This window comes from Hevea brasiliensis, chromosome 4 (genome assembly GCF_030052815.1).
Source record: "Hevea brasiliensis isolate MT/VB/25A 57/8 chromosome 4, ASM3005281v1, whole genome shotgun sequence".
Taxonomy (NCBI): Eukaryota; Viridiplantae; Streptophyta; class Magnoliopsida; order Malpighiales; family Euphorbiaceae; genus Hevea; species Hevea brasiliensis.
In genome coordinates, this window is record NC_079496.1 from 114,385,079 (window position 1) to 114,405,215 (window position 20,137).

The window sequence follows — 20,137 nt, forward strand, 5'->3', positions numbered from 1 at the left end:
GAAGAGCATAACAGGAAATTAAAACGAATGGATCGATATTAAACACATATCCAGGCAAATTTATGTGCATTCTACAGCATTGCCACATGAAAAGAACATGCAAAAATTTACTGGTGAGTCGTGAGACCACAAATTTTTTGGTTACAACTTACAAACCACATAAAAAGAGACTAGCCATCAACCAAAAGAGAGGCCAATTATCACCAACAATGTACTAGACAATGTACATCAATCCATCCCATGACCGAATCAATAAAAAAAATGGACTGCAATAGTTTTACTCCTTGGACAACTTGTTGATTAGAGACTTGTGAATGTGAGGGATCACACCACCTCCAGCTATGGTACCTTTGATAAGGGTGTCAAGTTCTTCATCACCACGAATTGCTAGCTGCAAATGCCTGGGTGTTATACGTTTCACCTTCAGATCCTTGCTTGCATTACCAGCCAGCTCCAACACTTCTGCTGTAAGGTACTCCAAGATAGCAGCAGAGTACACAGCTGCTGTTGCACCAACTCTTCCATGTGCTGTTACCCTAGATTTCAGAAGACGATGGATTCGGCCAACAGGAAACTGCAAGGATGGATGCAGGGTAAAGATAAAATGGAGACAACTTGGCAAGAAGATCATAAATATCACAAAATACCTGTGCCATACGAAACCAACAGCCCCAACATGCACACACACACACACACACAAATAAAAAATAAAAATCCACCAAAAAAATATGCCAGGTAGGCAGTAGCATATGTGCCAACTATGCATGGTCCAAGATAAAATTCTAAGAGAACATTCCAATGAAATGAAATTCCTACCACAACACTACAGGATAAAGGCTGTATTCATGAAGAATTTGAAGGCTAAAGCTAAAAGAGTTTGGATTCAGAGGTATGTAATATAAGCAATGGGATTAAGAAAACCAAAAGCAATCATAGGAGCTTGCTTATAAATATAACAACAAAGATGTGTCATGAAACTCAACTATTGAACAATGAGACTTTATTTAATATCATATTTATACTTTTCCTAATCTGACAAAACTTCTTCATCAATTGCACGCCAATGCACATTAGAAGGCATCCACACCATTCAGATTGATTTTTTAATAAAAAAAATATATATATATCATGGTAGTTGTAGGATTTTATTCGGTCGAGTATGAGGATACAGACTCAATATATAGAATAGCATCTTAAAACTATAGCCTTTGAACTGTAAATGTGATATATCATTCCATCGACCCCTACAAAAGGACTATAGGAACACTTTCTGCGACAAGGCTCAAAGCTGCTAGTACTTTGATCCCATCCCAATAAAAGCTCTCATACCAATTCCCAAGTCATTGATTCGCAAACATGAGAAATTAAGAAAAATAAAGAAAATCAAGCATCATTTAGATTTTCCTAACTACAATTTCCCTGCAAAACAAACCCAAACAGATGATCGAATTGTAATAGAAAATCATCACCCGTTATTTATCTCTCGATAAATTAGAAAGCTTTAACTAGAAGACTTCAATCCAATTCATTAAACACATTAGATAACTCCTAAAAGAACAGGGAGCATAAGGAAAACCAATACCCCTAACAGAACAAACACCTAATGAAACCCAAAAGCCCAAAAAGAGCTAAATGCACATATTAACATTAAAAAAATGGAAAGCAATTGAGAAGATATGGAACTCATAAGGCAACCTGAAGACCAGCGCGAGAGGAGCGAGAGATGGGTTTCTTCTTATCTTTTTCTTTGCTTTGAGCTGGGTTTTTTCCCGTTATCAATCCTTTGGCTCCTTTCCCTGACATCTCCTCCTCCTCCTCCTCCTCCTCCTCCTCCTTTTTGTATAACAAGAGAGAGAGAGATCGAGCTTAACTAACTCTTCTTTATGAGATTTTTCAGATTTTGAGATGCGATAGAAAGTAGAAGCAGAGACACCAGAATACGCAAAGCCAAGCAGGCAAGAACATCAATTTATACAGAAGGAAGTATAGTTAAATATCCTCGATAGCTTATTAAAATTACTTCTTTGCCTTCGCTTCCATGGCGTTAAATACCCTCCAAATCTGAATCCTTGCATTTTGTATTTATGGGTAATAATGGAATTGAGTTTGCCTTATCTGATTTGGATATTGGGCCCTGGGCCCAAGCTCTCTCCCGCCACTGATGACGTGGCCTATGGTTGGTTACGGAGTCCCCTGGGAACCCATGAAACAGGAGGAATGTGCATGCAGCAACAAGCAAGCAAGAAATAAAACCACAAGCATAGTGATCAAATCAAGAAAATCCCAAGCAACAACTCCAAATGGGGGAGGCGACCAAGCAATATTACCTGCGGAAAATCCAGGAGCTGGAACTCCAGCTCCTCCACAAGAACCTTGAATTGGAAAGCATTATGGTCCAATGCTACGATCTCGGCACTCAAGGTGAGACTATAGATACTGTTTCTAGAATGTACATTCTTGATAAACAAGAAATACTGTAGCCCCCAGTCTTTCTTCTTTCTTTCTAATGCTCCCTCCCCTTTCGTCAGTGAAAATGCTTAAAGGAGAGATGCGGTCTGTTTCTGAAGAACGGAGTTCTTATGTTGGAGAAGTCATCAAAGTTCTCAAAGATGCGGGTAAATGTAAGGTGATGGTGAAGGTAATAATCTTCCCTTTTCAAGCAATCTTGCGATGTTATTATTTGGCTTGTAATTTGTAATGCAAAATTTCTCCTTTCAGATTAATCCAACTATTGAGAAATTAGTTGTGGAAATTGGTGAGGGCATTGATATTACAAAGCTCACTCCATCAACTCGAGTTGCTCTTCGTCCTGGCACCTATGTGATCCACGAGATACTTCCTAATAAAGTGGATCCCTCAGTAAAGCTTATGAAAGTTAAGAAAGTTCCTGATACCACTTACGATATGATTGGTGGCCTTGACAAGCAAATCAAAGAGCTCAGGGAGGTAAACCCACCTGTCCCAAGATTTACATCCTCTGATGGTTGTTGTCCTGTATATTCAAGAATCTAAAAATCTATCTTCTTGTACATCTATAGTGAATAAAACAAAATCTTGAAGAGTGGGATTTGTTGTTATGTTATAATATTCCCAGGTCTTCGAGTTCCCAATTAAGCATCCTGAACTGTTTGAGGGTATTGGGATAACTCAACCCAAGGTAATTTTCTTGCATTGTAATGATATCTCATGTTCAGCAGTGCAAAAGCTATTGACCAAATCTTGGCCTGATAATATTGATACATTTTTCTGTGTATGCTTTAGTATATGTTCAACATCTTTTGAGGAAATGGAGTTACGTTTCCATAAGTAATCTTACATTAGAGTTTGATTTCTCCATTATTGACAGGGAGTAATTCTATATGGGCCACCTGGTAATGGAAAAACACTGGTTGCTAGGGCAGTTGCTCATCATGCTAACTGTAGTTTTATAAAATGTTCTGGGTCTGAGTTAGCTCAGAAGCACATTGGTGAAGGGGCTCGGCTGGTCAGAGAAATTTTTCTTTTGGCCAGGTTTGTCTAATTAATTACATGGCTTGGTTTATCTCAAGTGAGTCACATTTTGATATGAAACTCCTTAGAATTTGGTCCTTGCCCTAGTATAAATAAATAAGGACTCTGCCAATGTGATTTAGCAGAGTCATTGAAGTATCTCTAAAACTGTTGATCTCGAATTTGAGCCTTTGTCGGAGTATGAACTGAAAAAAAAAACACTTTTGTCTCTATTTGAATTCCATTTGACTGTTACGGCTCTTAACAGGAAATTTGCTCAATCAATCATCTTCATAGATGAAATTGACAGTATAGGATCTGCTCGAGCACTATCAAATAATAGTGAAGTGCAGCGGACTATGTCGGAGCTACTAAGTCAACTGGATGGATTTGAAGAATCAAATGAGATCAAAGTGCTTATTCATCTTAGTACTGTTGAAATTGTTGGTGTATTGATGCTATTAAATTAGGAGATTGTATTTCCATATATATATATATTGAATCTTCAAAGGGAACTGGTTTTTGCAGGTTTTGATGGCTACAAACCGTATTGATATATTGGATCCAGCCCTCCTTAGGTCTGGACGTATTGACAGGAAGATTGAATTCCCAAATCCCAGTGAGAAGGTATTTAACTATATTTATTCATATATCCTTGGTAGCATAGTGATTCAACAAACAGGTAACCAAATACAAGCTATTTTGATTGAAACAATCCCTCAAGGTCCAAGATAACGGATAATAAATTCAGAAAACTCAAAGATCGTGCTGTTTTGATTGACACAATTGCATAAGAATGCAGTCAGTTCTTCAATTTCCTCTAATTCTAAGAAAATATCCCAGTAAATTTATGCTGTTCTTCTGTCTATCTCTCTCTCTGTCTTTCAGTCTCGCGTGGATATTTTGAAAATTCACACAAGGAAAATGAATTTGATGCGTGGGATTGATCTGAAGAGGATAGCAGAGAAGACGCATGGTGCTTCTGGTGCAATGCTTAAGGTTTGTTTCCCTTCTTGAGCTTTAACTGCCATTTTTCTGATGACTACTGCTGCAGTCCATACAGTTGGCTGAAAGATCATCACTACAGAGAAGCTGAATCATTCATCTATATATATATATATATATATATATATATATATATATATATATATATATATATATATGCTCTTTTTTTTTGGTGGTTAATTATTTCTGGCTAACGTAGCATGTAGCATAGTAAAGGATCGACGTACTATTTATTTGAAGATTTAATCCTGTTCCGATTAGGGGTGGCCACGGTTCAAGAACCGTCAGTCAGTTTAAGTTCAATAAAATCATGAACTTGAATCAAACCATCAGGGGACGGTTTGAAAGACGGTTCCTGAACCGCCGGTTCCGGTTTGAGTCCCGGTTTAAAACGGTTTGAGGGGCGGTTCGAAAAAAAACGGTTCAAGATAGTTTGGAGGACGGTTTGGAAGTGGTTTAGGGATGGTTTAAGGGTAGTTTAGACAAAAAAAATTAGAGAAAAATTTTATTGATTCAAAATTTAAGTTATATTTATAAAAATATTTTAATTTTTCTTAGAAATCTTTCAATCAAAATAAAATAAGAAAAAAAAAAAGAAAATAATTTATCTTTAAGAAAAATTTAATAAATAAAGACTTGAACCTGAATAAAAAATTAGAGATGAAATTAATTTTTTTAAAAGAAATTAGCAAAAAGTGTATGAACTTAATTTTGCCTAAATATCCCTTTAGGATTTAGAGGAATAAAACTTTCTAGTTCTATTACTTGCCTTTTTTTTTAATTATATAATAATTGATAATTAAAAAATATAAAAGAGAAAAAAAATTAAAAATAGAAGGTATTGGAAATTTTATTGAGAATTTAAAGTAATAACAAAGTAATTGAGATAGTATTAAAAATTTTAGTAAGTATATAAAATAATAAAGTAAGAAAATTGAGAGAGTATTGGAAATTAAAATGAGTGTAGAAAATAATTATTTAGAAAATTTGAGAAAAATTGAAAAAATATTAAGAATTAAAGAAAATACAGAGAATAATTGTGTAAAGAATTAATGATATATATAAATGAATTAGGAGTGAGATAACATATTTATTGAATTTTTTTATATTTAAATCACCGATTTAATTTGATTTGAAATCGTCGGTTCAATCAGGTTCAGAACCGCCGGTTCACGGTTCTTAAAAAATATGAACCTGAACCAAACCGCAGAAAGACAGTTTTGGTCCGATTCGAAGTCAGTTCCGATTTTGATTGAACCGGTTCCAATTCAGTTCCAGTTCAAAACCGGATCGTGGCCACCCCTAGTTCCGATCCTTACCATGCTACCGTTTTGTGTCACTGGTATTAGAGTCATTGATCTCCATTCTAAGGCACTTTTTCCTTGGAATAACCAAATATATATCACAGTGATTTTCTATTTCAGGCAGTCTGCACTGAAGCTGGAATGTTTGCCCTGAGGGAAAGGAGGCCTCATGTAACACAGGAGGATTTCGATATGGCAGTGGAAAAAGTGAAAAAGATGGAAGAGAAGAAAAACACTGAAAAGGAGGAAAACATTTCCCTGCAACAGATTTGGAAGTAAAATTTTCAGTCAATTCAATGGTTTGTTTCAGGTTTTGCAAATTGGAAGTTCTGCTACATTAATTTCATCTTCTTCTGAAGGATCAAGAATTTGAGTCTACTTGGTGCGTAAATGTGAAAAGATTAAGCACTTGTTCAAAATCCCCCATCATCCGTTCAAACTGTTGAAAGATGACACATAAAGGCGCATTCTTTTCTTCAACAAATTTAATTCGGAGAATCAGATGGATAAGAATTTAAATCATTTGACTTTGAGTAGATGTTCACACTAATGTGCATCTTCATTACATGGCCTTAAGCAGATCCTATGTTTTACTGACTGAAGGCTTGGAAAAGTATAACCAGCAATGGAAATATTTTTATGAAAAATATAAAATATTTTTCATATATAAATAATCCTCAGATTCAAATTTAGCAAAAAAAGAAAAAAAAATTGGATTAAGTTCCATAATTAGTGGCCGCTAATTATGGATTAATATAGAAGGATACGCGGTTAGAGGAAATGCTCGTCTTTGTACTGCCAATATTGCAGTCGTTAGCGCCGTTATTTTGCTTCTTTTAATGTCATAATTTGTGGCATAGATTGTGCCAATTTTGACCCATCAATCATTATCTATCCAGATGGCCGCTAATGCCCGGCCAGAGATGAAAATTGAAAAGTGTTTCTGGATTTGTGTTCGTTATGAGCTGTGTTTGACTACAAATTATTAGGTTTATTAGAAGTATTAAAAAATTATTTTTTTTTATAAAAAAATAAATATTTTTTATAATATAAAAAATAAATCTTATATAATTATGAGAAATAATATATATATATATTAAATGTATCTAATAATTTTTTATTTTTAAAAATTTTATAAGTTTTGAAAATAAATTTATTTATTTATTTATAATTTTTTTAGTTTATAAGTTATATTTATAATTTAAAAAACTTAAGTTAAGAGAGATTAACTTTTTATTTTTATATTTATAAGCTAATTGGTTAAGTATTTTATCATATTATTTTATTTAATTTTTAAAATTTTATCACAAATCAAATTTAATATCTTTTTTAATTATTTTAATAATAAATATACTTATAAATTTTTTTATTAAATACGTTTAAAATTTTAAATACTTATAAATTTAAATTATTATATGTTAATTTTTATAAGATAAGATAAACACTCTTTTAATTTTTAAGCTGGTGAACTAATTTATAAGCTCTAAAACTAAAAAGTTTATCTATTTATTTATAATATTTTTTAGAAAAAATATTCTGATGACTAATTATTCTTTTTGATACTTATAAGCTTATACTTTTAAATTAGTTTGATCAGTATTTTACTATATTACTCTCATTTAATTTTTAAAATTTTTCTATATATTTTTTTAAATATCATTTTTAATAATTTCAATAATGAATATACTTATAAGCTGCTTTTTTTACTAAAACCTAATTATCAGTCACTTATGAACACTTAAATTATAATTGTTTAAAATTTTAAATATTTATAAACTTATATATTGGCTTATAAATATTAAAAAGCTTATAAGCTAACTTTAATAAGCTAAATCAAACACCCCTTATACATTCTTTCTTGTTTTGGATTGATTTTGTTATATTTAAAGAGAGTGTTAATCAAATTATAATTTAATTCATTTCATTCTGGGCTTATATGAATAATTAAATTATTTTATATATTAAAATAATTAATCAAATTAATGTTACAATTCAACCACTTATATTCATTTTTTTATCTTTATATTTTCAAGATTACTCATAGATTTAGCTTCATTGTCATTTGAAATTGAAGTCTTATAATTTAGAGACTATTTTAGCATCGTTTAAGTTAAAACTTTTTTAGAATGGAAAAATAAAGGTCCTGAATTCTTTAGAGAACAATATATATAAAATAAATTAGCTATATATATTTATTTAGAATGCTGAAAAGTACAATCTTTAATTTTATAGATTACTAATTAATTAGTAGCTTAATCAAACATAAACAGAAAGATTAAATTGCCCTTCAAGTTCTTGAAACCAATGCTCTTTCTGCACCATCAAGATTCAGAACCTGTGAAAGAAAAGGAAAAAAAGAAAGAAGAAAGAAATGTGCATAAAAGCCAAGAAAATTATAAAGAAAAAATGAAGAAATGTACAAAGGAAAGAAGGGAAAAACTTACTGCTGATATTCTATGTTAACAGAAGATGCAGAAGGGTTAGCAATCTTAGCAAATGCAGTATCAGAAAGGATAATGGTTGCACCATTGGATGATGGTCTAGAAACAGAGCTTGCTGCTCTATCAACTATCTTAATCCTAATAGTCTCCCCTGGATTACAAGTTCTAGGAACAACTGCACTAATGCACCTCACCAAGTACTGTCTCCCACAGGCCGCCCCATTGTCCCATATTCCCTCTGAGGCCGCAGCGAACAGGTTGTTTGATGGGAACTGCGACGCATCATTCCCATAACAAGCAGTTGCTGCATTATAATAAAGAGGAGGGAACAAATTCAAATTTCAGTTATGGAAGTTAATTGTTTATGTATAAATATGAATATCAGTACTTACGTAAATATGGAGGACTGTAGTGGGCAGCAGTGCCAACATCACCATATGAGAGATGACAAAGGCTTGCTAATGATAAGAAGAGGAATAGATATGGAGAGAGTTGGTGAAGAGCTTTAGGCATTTTCTTCCTGCAATAAGGAAATCAAACCAACCTCTACGTATTTGCTATAAAATATTGCGTTGGATACAATATGAAAAGGATGCTCAATAGTCAAAATCAGGTTCCAGCAAATGAAATTGTAATAACTGTAAACCAGTATTTCATTAAATTATTGGTTTAAATTACAAAATCAAGAGTAACTTTTATAATTATAACGAATTTGGATTTCCCAAATAAATAATTAATATGTTTTTTGCCAAGAAATTAAGCTAGGCTATGTATTCTTTTTTCAATATTATATTTAGCCTTGTTAAAATATCGAATTAATTTTGGAATACAGATGGACGGGCATGTGAATCCAAAGTGAAAATGTTAATATAGGGAAGGTGTTTTTGAGTATTACTATAAAATCAGGACATGGGTTAACTACCATGAAGTCGGCAATGGGTATCTAATTCCGGTGCTGAATAAGACGCGGTGTTGCCGTCCTCGTAAATGCATGCGTCTCTATCCCTCATTATAATTATACCACTAACAAGGGGTGAGAGTGGGAGATTGCTATGTGCACTTGTTTTTTATGGAAAATTCTAAATTCTAATGATTTGTGATTATGAGAGAGATTATTACTACGAGAGAAGGGTTTTTCAAACTAGCCTTTTTAGGGTAGCCAATTATATTAACAAGCTGCACTTTTTTGCTCCCAAGGGGTTGGTTCAAACCTAAGAGACCTTGGTTTTGAATTCTGACCTTTTAGTGAGATGGCATATATACCTCTAATTAATCTCATTCATTGAAGCATTCTAAATTTTAGCCTCAACATAGGTGTGGTGGAATGCTTATAAATATGTGTAAATATATAAGGCATAATATTCTTATCAAGTGTGGGATCAGTCTATATATACACTCTTTTTTCTTAAAAAAAAAAAACAAAAAGAATATGCATTCTCTCTCTATTTTTAGAGAGATAGTCTCTAAAGATAACCAATTATTTCTCTATTCATTTTTATCAATTTAATGATTAGTTAAGAAATATAAAATGGTCAATAAAGGATTAGTTTTAATAATAAATAAAACTTAGAGAAGAAAGTGTTCATAATAGTAAAACTCAGAAATAAAATTATAATTTACCATACTAATAATAAAAAAATAAAAAAAAATATGATAAAATCAAAACTCATAAAAGTTTTCATATACTTTTTAAAATATAAAAACCCAAGTATTAATTGTAGCATAACATGCTGATAAAAAATAATTTATCTTTTTCTTAATGGGCGGACGCGCACGTGCGCATACACATACACATGTATGTATATATATATATATATATACTTGGCCAATCATAATACATCAACATAACAATTAAATGATTATGATATTTTAATTTAAATCATAATAAATAAATTATAAATTATTAGAAATTAATAGAAAATTTGAGAGCTAAACTTTTTTTCTAGATATTTAAATAAGTCAATAAAAAAAATTTAAGAAATCAATTAACAAAAGATTAAATTTTTTACATCTACTAAAAAACCCTTACAAATGTTTGGAGGGGGGGCCAAGCCCCCACTTGCAACCCCAATTCATCCTCTGTGTATATAGGTATCAAACCTGCTATTTTTTTTTTTTTTAATCTCATACTTTTAAGCTTCTTGTTAATTAAGACATTGGGTATGAGAAAAACATTAAATTTCCTTTTTATACATATGATATTGGGTGATATATTGATTAGTAATTAACAGTAATACAAAAGAAAAATTAAAAACAATACAGAAAAGCAAGATAGAGTACCTGATGGAAATGGATTTCTGAGAATGTTTGATTGAGCTTAATTCTGAGAATGAACAGAGAGATATATATAGAGAGAGAGAGATGGCAAATGCCTAATTCTGGTATATCAATAAATCAATGGAGGTTATAAAAATTCTAACTTTGGAAAGGTAATTGGGGCGTTTAATTTGTTTCTTTAACTAAAACGCTTAAAATAGAAAGCAATTTTGCAGCAATTAAAAACCCTAAATTGGTTGCCAATAAGCCAAGCATCCAGCTCTTCGTTATTAAGGAAGATAAATGTTTCCTTGTAAGCTAGATATTGCTTCATTCTCTAATAATAGATAAGAGCTTGTAAAATAAACTTGGAATCATTTCAATTAAAATAAATTGAACCAGATCAAATCAGTTTGAATTAAATTGAACCAGATCGAAATTGAACTAAATTCAAACTGAAACCGAATCAAAGATCTGATTCTGAATCCCTAACCCTTAAAATTGAAATCATTTATCTAATTACGGTTATTTCCTCTCGGATTCGCCGAGTTTGCGTCTGCTTGCTTCCCCTGCCCTTTGACAGCGTTGTCCCTACTTCTTTGGCTGGCTTGGGGTTAGCTCTCCCTCTCTTGAGTTCGGTGTACAAAGTTTTTGTGTTGTGGATGTTTTTGCATGTTCGTTGATAGTGGTGAGAACACATTGAAGCTTGTGTTAGATGAGCGTCTTCTGGCTTGGTCAGAGGGTGTAGTGAGCAGATGAGTCCGCTGGATATACATGTCATTGGCTGACCCAAGGTTATCAAAGATTGCAAGGCCTTGCTCCTCTACCTATTCCACCCTCTGCTTTGGCCACCTCTGTTGCTGCCTTTGCTTGAGATTTGTTTTCGGCTGGGTATGGGCTTGTGCTGTGACGGGTTTTCGCTTCCTTTGCTTGGCCCTTCCCTTTCTTGAGTTTTTTTTATTTTTATTTTTTTTTGTATTTGGGGCTTAATTTGCTGTATGGACTTGGGCTGTATTTCATCTGAGATTGTTGTCATTTGTTGGCCTCTTGCTTGTTTAGTTCTGTTTGGCTGCCGGAGCCTGCTTTATGTAATCTTTTGTTGCCCTATGGGCCTGGAAATGTAATTTCTTCACAGGTGATAAAAAAAAAAAAAAAGAATTACCATATTGTAGAGTTTTACAAAACAAGGACCCAAGCCAAGTCCACAACAGCCCAATGTTTTGCTATATAATTTTTATTTATTTTTTATTTTTATTATTATTTTTTCTGACAAAGATACTACCGTCTCTCAAAATTATTCTTCCTTTGTCTAATCGTCTCTTCTCCGGCTTCCTGCCTCGATTTTAGTGATTTTTTTTTTTTTTCATCTCTGGGTTGTTGTGGGAGCTTATCTTCTGTCATGTATTCTGCAAGTTTTCTTCTGTCTTATATGCAAATTGTGTAAATTATATACTTTAGTAGTTTTTTATGATTTGCCTTTTTTTTTTAGGGGGGCAAGAATTCCACATTGAACCCTTCAAATATTGAATTTTTCTTTTGCTGATGAGCTCCTAAATCATTTATTTTGAATCACACTAAATTTTGAGTAGCTGGGTCTCTGTGTGAACTGATGGGAACTGCTACTACTCAGTACCCATATGGAATCACTGCACATTCCTATGGAAATTTTGGTCACAAGTTGGATATTTCAAGCTCCAAGTTTCCTTATAAAGTGGGATTTTCAAGAATTGCTGCCATCAACAATTCCAAGGTGTGTAGAAAAAATTTCTTCTTCTTTTTTAAATATGCACCATTAGTCTATTGTTTGCTGACTTTTGTAGGTCTTCTACTTTGTTAAGTTGATAATTTTTTGTTTGATGGTAGATACCACAGTTAAAGGCTTCAAATTTCATTTCATCTCTTTGACAAAGAAAAATAATAATAATAATTTCATCTTTGTTTTGTGGGCAAGAAATGCAATTAAAGACAGATTTTGTGCCTTTAGCCTTCTAAAGCTTCATTTGTTTTACATTTTCAGCATATACTCTTGTGCTATTGAATGTTTTATACGACTTACTGCCTCAGAAACCCAAATGGACGATAATAATTCTGAACTGGTCCAATGCTTGATGTGTGCATGTGCATGTTTAGTTAGCTGAGGCTATTGGGATCATAATTGACACTCTGAAACTAGGCACTGTAGTTTCAATTGTATCTAATAGTGGAATATCAAACTTGATTAATCCAATATTTTTCTTTATGGAGTAACTTAAAAAACTAGTAATAATCCTTCAAAAATTGTTTCGAAGTTCTCGTATTTCAAGTAAACTATTCATTGGTCTGTAACACTATTAGAGAATTTTGAGTTCGTAGCTTTAGTAATTGACAAGTTTACTGGACATGTTCAAGATGATTCAGTTGCAAATAAATGTATTAAGTTTGTGACACTTGAGAGAAAATATCCAGATTATCTAGATTTGTTAGAAGCTGATAATGCCTTGAATAAAGTAGAGGTGGTGGCAATAGTTGTTTAATGGGCAGGTATATCTGATTTTTTTTTTTTTTTTTTTTGGGGTGGTGTTTGGTTTAGGGATTTGTCAGTCGAATATGTTCAGTACCTGATCTTGATGATATCTTTTGGGAGAAAGTTTCTACACCAATACTTGATGTGGTTGAAAACCCTATCCACTTGAAGAATTTGACCCCTAAGGTTAGTTCATGAGCTTTATTTATTTTTCTTTGACATGTTTTACAGTCTTTAAGTTCTCAAGTTCTGTAATTACTAGAGATAGGTTTGTGCAGGAACTGAAAGAGCTGGCTAATGAAATACGAGCAGAATTGTCTTCTATAATGTCAAGGACTCAAAAATCTATTAAGACCAGTTTAGCAGTGGTGGAACTCACCGTTGCCATTCATCATGTTTTTCATGCACCAGTGGACAAGATACTATGGGATGTTGGGGAACAGGTAATTAGCAGAAAAAAGAGACTGACTGAATCATGGTGTACTTGCTTCTATGTTTATTTATTTACGGATCAGTGAAATACCAAGCAATTGGACTTTCATGGAAACCTAATTACTTATAAGACAGTATCTCTACACCTTTACATTAATTTTCTATACATTGTTTGGCAGACATATGCGCATAAAATTCTCACAGGTAGACGGTCCCTTATGCATACACTGAAACAAAAGAATGGTCTTTCTGGCTTTACATCTCGGTCTGAGAGCGAATATGATCCATTTGGGGCAGGGCATGGATGCAATAGTATTTCTGCTGGGCTTGGTAAGACTTCTTTATGTCATCTCCTTACGCTTATTTGAATTATAATATTCTATTTTGCCCTTCCTCATGGCAAATTCCCTGCCTAGAATTTTTTGTGACCAATCTTATATCCAAAAATAAAATATTCTTGTGTGATGACTTTTATATCTGTGTTGGGAACTGAGGGATAGCAGATGAAATAAGTTGCAGTATAGTTGGTTGATTTTCATTTTTCATAAATTCTCTATATATTGGCTAAGTAGCCGAAACTACTGAAATTTTCATCTAGCTGGTTAGTTACAGATGTTCCAAAAATCTAGCTAGCAAATATGAAGAGTAGAAATTCTAGTTGTGTTGGATATTTTTGCGGAAATAATACTGGGATATTCTTTCTTGAATCTCTCTCCTCTTTCTCTTTATCTCTATTCCAATTCCCAAAACTCTTCTTCTCTTCCTCTTCTTGTCCTTCCTTCCCTGCTTTCCTTCGTCTTCCATTTGTTTCTCCTCTCTCTCGCTGCTGCCAAACACTAGAGGTAGGCCTATGATTGAGTCCCTAACAGTCTGCTGTGCTGTTAGCATATGAAATAAACTTCTCAAGTTACTTAAATCAAAAAAATCCTATGTGTGTGTTTCTTTTTATGGTTAAAGTTAAACTTTGAAATTCAAATCTAATTGCCTTCTCATCAGGGATGGCAGTTGCACGTGATATGAAAGAGAAACGGGAACGTGTTGTTACAGTCATCAGCAACGGGACAACTATGGCTGGTCAGGTCTATGAAGCGATGAGCAATGCAGGCTATCTGGACTCAAATATGATAGTCATTTTAAATGACAGCCATCACTCTTTGCATCCAAAGATTGAAGAGGGTCCCAAGACTTCGATCAATGCTCTATCTAGCACCCTAAGCAAGCTCCAGTCAAATAAATCATTCCGGAAGCTTAGAGAAGTTGCAAAGGTAGTCTCTACAGTTCTCTTTTTACTTGCTTGACTGAACTTCAACTATGTTTCTATGAGGTAGTGAAAAAGTTTTGAAAGTGAACAATGCAATTTTAGAGTTAATATTATAAGTTTTGAAAAGGTTTGCTGCTGTAATGCATACTTAATATTTTTTTATCATCTTGAAAGTGAATTCTGAGTTTTTTCCTCCCCCCTTCCTCTGACAAGGGTGTTACCAAAAGGATTGGTATGGGTATGCATGAATTAGCAGCCAAAGTTGATGAGTATGCACGTGGTATGATGGGTCCTCTAGGAGCAACTCTCTTTGAAGAGCTCGGTTTGTATTACATAGGCCCTGTTGATGGACACAACATTGAAGACCTAGTTTGTGTTCTACAAGAAGTGGCATCTCTGGATTCTATGGGTCCTGTCTTGGTACATGTAATAACAGAAGAAAATCGAAAACCAGAAGATAAGCAAAAGAGTGAGGCATTGCAGAACCTGCAGGATGGTATTTCACTCCTAATGCTTCGTCTCACTTGTGTTTGTTTCGGAGATCACTAACTTATGCTTGTGTGCACATTTAATATATCATTGATATAGGGATATTCTAGTGCATGACCAACGCCTCCATAGGATCCTCTATTTTATGGTAGAAGTCAACTCATTTGGGTATTATTCTACTATCTGTCATGACCTAAACCTTGGGGGTTATGACTAGTGCTAGGATTTGGCTTAGCTTAAGGCTCCCAAATCCCGTAACAAGCCTAAAACACTTGTAACATGCGCAAAACACTTCTAACGTGTTCCATCTTCAACATACATCATCAGTCTAAATATACACAATATACAGCAAGCATATCTTTGGGATTACATTTTCAACCTATAGCAACTCCAAAACATATCACTATTGCACAACCACGACCCAACATGCAATAGATAGTTGTTGAAGCCATTTTCCTTGTCTTATAAATGAAATTTCCTTCACTCATCACTTTTGCAGGTTCATTTGTGTCTGAATCTTCTCTCTATAGTATTCATACTAGAACATATAGTGATTGCTTTGCGGAGGCTTTGGTCATGGAGGCAGAGAAGGACAAAGATATTGTGACTGTTCATGCAGGAATGGAAATGGAAAAAGCTTTTCAACTAATTATGGAGAGATTTCCAGATAGGTTTTTTGATGTGGGAATGGCTGAGCAGCATGCGGTTACATTTTCTGCTGGTTTATCTTGTGGGGGGTTGAAGCCATTTTGCATAATTCCTTCTGCCTTTCTACAGAGAGCATATGACCAGGTTCTCTATCTTTTTCTGTGTACAAGTCTTATCTGCAAGTGTGGTATTGTGTGCAAGCATTATGTCTAGACACTGTGGGTTATTGTATTACTAGTAATTATACATGTTGACTTCAATTGTGGAATAACTATTTTAATTTTTCTAGGATATTTTCCTTTGCGGCTTCTACAGGTGGTTCATGATGTTGATCGACAGAGGATTCCAGTTCGTTTTGTCATTACAAGTGCAGGATTGGTAGGGTCTGATGGTCCTATGCAGTGTGGGGCATTTGATATAACATTCATGTCATGCTTACCAAACATGATTGTTATGGCACCATCCGATGAGGATGAGCTTGTGGACATGGTGGCTACTGCAGTTAACATTGATGATCGTCCAGTCTGCTTCCGTTATCCAAGGGGTGCCATTATTGGGACAGATCATTATGTGCGCAGTGGAATTCCAATTGAGGTAATCCTGTTATCATCCTTTCTATTCCACACTTCCTTTCTGCTGACATTAACTTTGAAGAAACATCTAGATTTGTTGCTTAGAAAAAGTGTATCACTTGTTGCCAGTCTCAATTTTTTAATGCTTGAAATCATTATTCATTCTTGTTCTTCTTGATTCTTTTGCTCTTATTTTCTTCTTGTACATGCTAGTATGCTACCTGACACACTCATTTGGTCATGTCGTGGTATCGTGCGTAACATATTGTGTTGGGCAGAAATGAGTTTGCAACATATCTGCCTCAAAAGCTGTACATTTAATTTCTTTGGCATAGTTTATCACATCCTCTCTTGTTCTTTATTTTTTTTTTCCTTCAAATTTTATTTGAACTTTGAAACCTTTTTTGGTTTTTATAATTCGATTCTCTATCTTCTTTTTCTTTCTTTTTCTAATGACTTCTTGATGCATATTTTGAAATTCTGAGTTTGAGCATTGTGCTTGTACCTTTTGTTTGACTGCTGTTTTCTGTAGATCAGGTTGGAAAGGGAAAAGTTCTCATAGAGGGTAAAGATGTTGCTTTGCTTGGGTATGGGGCAATGGTTCAGAACTGCCTCAAAGCTCGGCACCTTCTTTCAAAGCTTGGCATTGAGGTAACTGTTGCTGATGCAAGATTCTGCAAGCCTCTCGACATGAAGCTTCTCAGACAACTATGTGAAAATCATGCATTTCTGGTCACAGTTGAGGAAGGCTCTGTTGGAGGATTTGGATCCCATGTTGCACAGTTCATGGCTCTTGATGGACAACTTGATGGTAGAGTTAAAGTAATACTTTTACTCCCACAGAACTTATTAGTTAGTTTATTTTCCTATATATGATATATAGACATATACCAACGCATGGGATATCTGCGTAAACAAGTAGACTATAGTGCATTTCAAAAACAAGTAGACTACAGTGGATTTATACAACTATATCACATATAACATATGAAGTACAGTGCAAGTTTCAATTTTAGATATCCTGATAAAATATTTAGTGATGATAGCTCTTAGTTACAGTCAGTTTCTTGTATCTTAATATCAATCTTTACTATTTCTCCAGTGGCGACCTATCGTTTTACCAGACAGCTATATCGAACACGCATTGCCAAAGGAACAGCTTACTCTTGCTGGGCTGACTGGACACCATATTGCTGCAACAGTACTAAGACTGCTTGGTCGCACCCGCGAAGCTCTCCTTTTAATGTGTTAGAAATCTATATTTTCTCTGCTATTATCGCTTAAGATGTTGAGCCTTCATTGTTTCACTGATTTTTGTAAGTAATTAGTTCATATGTGAAATTAACATTATATCTGGCTTGTAATGATTGTAATGATTAACCCTGCAATCTGAATTTTCTTTTTAAATGCAAGAATCTCATTACAAAGGCAGGACTACATGAGGATGATACAAGAAAAGAACGGCCCAAACCAATCTAACAGAGACCCAAAAGCTAACAGAATTTCCACGCAACAGGCAGCGTGGTGAAAGGTCCTCAACACGGTTTTGTGAAATAATCTTTTCCTACTTTACGTGAAGCAATCCAAGATCAGAAAACTTACAGGGCATGTGTAGTGACTGTCATATCCTAGGCAGATCTCTTCTTGAAAGCTACAGCTACTTGATTATGACCAATTTCCTTTGATGGAATTGGAGAATGGACTGGACTTCCTCACCTACCCAACTAAATTCCATCTCCAGCCATGCACACACCTTGAATTGCCAGCTTTTTAATTAATATTAGCCTGTGATAGCATTTTTAATTAATGTCAGCCTGTGGATAGCACCAAAACGACAAAGAATCCCAAGTCTGATGTTGAATAGATTTTGGAGCTCATCTTGCACGTGCCTTGCACCATTAAATAGCGTAAAAATTAATCATGAATTTTTAATTTTTAATTTATTGTGGGTGCGCTCTCATGAATACAGCAATAGAGTTGGTAGAAGAGTTCAATTCAAGCGATTTTAATTTAGGGAAAAAAATTAAAAAAAAAACTAAGTAATTTTGCTATCTGACACCTGAGGTATTATGGTTTAATTTGTCAATTTGATATTCTATATTTTCATCCGTGAATAAATGTAGTTTAAATCATTAATTATCATTAAATAACATTGACACGATAAATAAGTAAACGTGATACTTATGTTGCAAACACGTTGTGCTAACATATTGCCATATTAGTGTCATATGTTCATCATATCATTATCATTTAATAATAATTAACGGTTTTGATTATATTGCTAACATATGAAAACTCAGTTATTCCTTGTATTCAAGCGCGAAACCACAAAATAATTTTTTGTATTTTTTCCTTTAATTTATAATGAGGCTCAATCTCTAATTAGGTAAATCACATACTTCTAGCCATTGGATTAAATTAGACAATAACATTTTGGGTTGCTAAGAATTCAAATTATTGATAGTTAATTCAAATTACTTTAAGATAATAATGTAGAAAAAATTTTGAGTTAATATATAAATTTTAGATCGGAATATTAATTTTTTAGAAATTTTAATTTTAGTCATTTAATTTTTAAATTAAAATTTAAATTTACCAAACTAAATTTAAATATATCAATTTTTGATAGAGAAATTATGTTAATTTTTAATTTGATGAGTCATTTAAATTTTAGTGAGTTCCAGTTTTATATAAGTTAAAATTAATTATAAAATATTTTAAATCTAGTAGTGAATCTGAATTAATATAATAGATCACATTAAAATTTGAGGCCTTATATATATATATATATATATTGGATAAAGATTGTAGTATTGTCCAATCATTCTTATAGAATTTTAAATTTTTAAACATCACATGACACACTTAGTATGATTAAGATACCTTTTAGATTTTAATCAATAGATTATTATGTTAATACGACTAAAATTCATATTCTTTAATTTAAAAATTTTAAAGATATCTTTAAAATTTAAAATATATCATGTCACGTTTTAAAATTTTAAAATTTCACGAACTTTTTTTTATAAAATTAAAGTGTGAAATCTAATAATAATAATAATAATAATAATAATTTGAGTTGGTTCTTGTTTTCTTTTATTAGTATTATGCCTAAGGAAGTGAGAAATACAAGAATGTGGAGAAATTTAGAAATTGACAGCTCATGATGTCCTGAGAACACAATGGATATGGAAAATGAAAACAAATGTGTAGTACTTTGTCATGTGTTAGTTGGGAATTCTGCTTTTGCCTTGCATGTGATTTTGGTGTTTGGTATTCATTTTCACACTATCATTTCCTTCTCATTTCTCTCTTTTGTCTTCTTTAAAAAAAAAAAATTGCATTTCTCCATTTTTTTTTTCTTATTTAACAAGATTTTTGGATTTATCCTTTGTATTTTATTTAGAGTAAATTAATTTATTAATTTCAACATAATATGATGAATGTGTAATTAATGGAAAAAGGCATATCTGCTCAATTCCAGAAATTCTGTAGCATATTCATCTACAGACCTGCCATTTTGTCTTAAGGCCTCAAAGGCCCACTGCTTCTGATCTCTGAAGCTTTCTGGCACAAATTGATTGATAAAAAGTTCCACAAACTGAGCCCATGTCAAACCCTCCATCCGGGGTAACACGTAGTCATTCATCCATTGTCTAGGCATAGGCCCCATGACGTGCTGCATACACTCTATCAGTATTCCATCAGTCAACTGTAATTCTGTTCCTGCCTGTCTG

General features: G+C 33.3%; 4 protein-coding genes across 10 annotated transcripts; 2 read left to right on the forward strand and 2 right to left on the reverse strand.

Annotated features, from left to right (window-relative positions):
- Window positions 1–8: 8 nt before the first annotated feature.
- LOC110654076 (probable histone H2A variant 3) lies at window positions 9–1,980 on the reverse strand. The gene is made up of 2 exons (XM_021809951.2): window positions 1,696–1,980; window positions 9–574 (listed from the first exon to the last, which is right to left on the reverse strand). The coding sequence occupies exons 1-2, from the start codon at window positions 1,801–1,803 to the stop codon at window positions 278–280; spliced, it is 405 nt and encodes a 134-aa protein (XP_021665643.2). The 5' UTR covers window positions 1,804–1,980; the 3' UTR covers window positions 9–277.
- Window positions 1,981–2,094: 114 nt separating this feature from the next.
- LOC110653970 (26S proteasome regulatory subunit 8 homolog A-like) lies at window positions 2,095–6,219 on the forward strand. Its single transcript, XM_058146371.1, has 10 exons — window positions 2,095–2,176; window positions 2,272–2,421; window positions 2,529–2,638; window positions 2,719–2,946; window positions 3,095–3,157; window positions 3,347–3,510; window positions 3,758–3,902; window positions 4,018–4,116; window positions 4,378–4,488; window positions 5,919–6,219. The coding sequence occupies exons 1-10, from the start codon at window positions 2,095–2,097 to the stop codon at window positions 6,075–6,077; spliced, it is 1,311 nt and encodes a 436-aa protein (XP_058002354.1). The 3' UTR covers window positions 6,078–6,219.
- Window positions 6,220–7,967: 1,748 nt separating this feature from the next.
- LOC110654073 (EG45-like domain containing protein) lies at window positions 7,968–11,415 on the reverse strand. Of its 3 annotated transcripts, none has more exons than XM_021809948.2 (4): window positions 10,520–11,415; window positions 8,632–8,759; window positions 8,243–8,543; window positions 7,968–8,133 (listed from the first exon to the last, which is right to left on the reverse strand). In XM_021809948.2, the coding sequence occupies exons 2-4, from the start codon at window positions 8,750–8,752 to the stop codon at window positions 8,127–8,129; spliced, it is 429 nt and encodes a 142-aa protein (XP_021665640.2). In that variant the 5' UTR covers window positions 8,753–8,759; window positions 10,520–11,415; the 3' UTR covers window positions 7,968–8,126. The 3 variants fall into 3 exon arrangements, with proteins under 3 accessions (XP_021665640.2, XP_021665641.2, XP_058002050.1); XM_021809949.2 differs by having other exon boundaries at window positions 8,632–8,785; XM_058146067.1 differs by lacking the exon at window positions 10,520–11,415 and adding an exon at window positions 10,269–10,398.
- Window positions 11,416–11,768: 353 nt separating this feature from the next.
- Window positions 11,769–18,366, forward strand: LOC110654072 (probable 1-deoxy-D-xylulose-5-phosphate synthase, chloroplastic). 5 transcript variants are annotated; one of them, XR_002494675.2, is made up of 11 exons: window positions 11,772–12,245; window positions 13,065–13,184; window positions 13,277–13,441; window positions 13,610–13,760; window positions 14,427–14,695; window positions 14,905–15,187; window positions 15,680–15,972; window positions 16,144–16,422; window positions 16,938–17,222; window positions 17,503–17,716; window positions 17,814–18,366. XR_002494675.2 is itself a non-coding variant. In XM_021809946.2 (10 exons), the coding sequence occupies exons 1-10, from the start codon at window positions 12,105–12,107 to the stop codon at window positions 17,650–17,652; spliced, it is 2,136 nt and encodes a 711-aa protein (XP_021665638.2). In that variant the 5' UTR covers window positions 11,772–12,104; the 3' UTR covers window positions 17,653–17,807. The 5 variants fall into 5 exon arrangements, 4 of the variants coding, with proteins under 4 accessions (XP_058002049.1, XP_021665638.2, XP_021665639.2 ...); XM_021809946.2 differs by lacking the exon at window positions 17,814–18,366 and having other exon boundaries at window positions 17,503–17,807; XM_058146066.1 differs by lacking the exons at window positions 17,503–17,716; window positions 17,814–18,366 and having other exon boundaries at window positions 11,769–12,245; window positions 16,933–17,104.
- The last annotated feature ends 1,771 nt before the right edge of the window (window positions 18,367–20,137 follow it).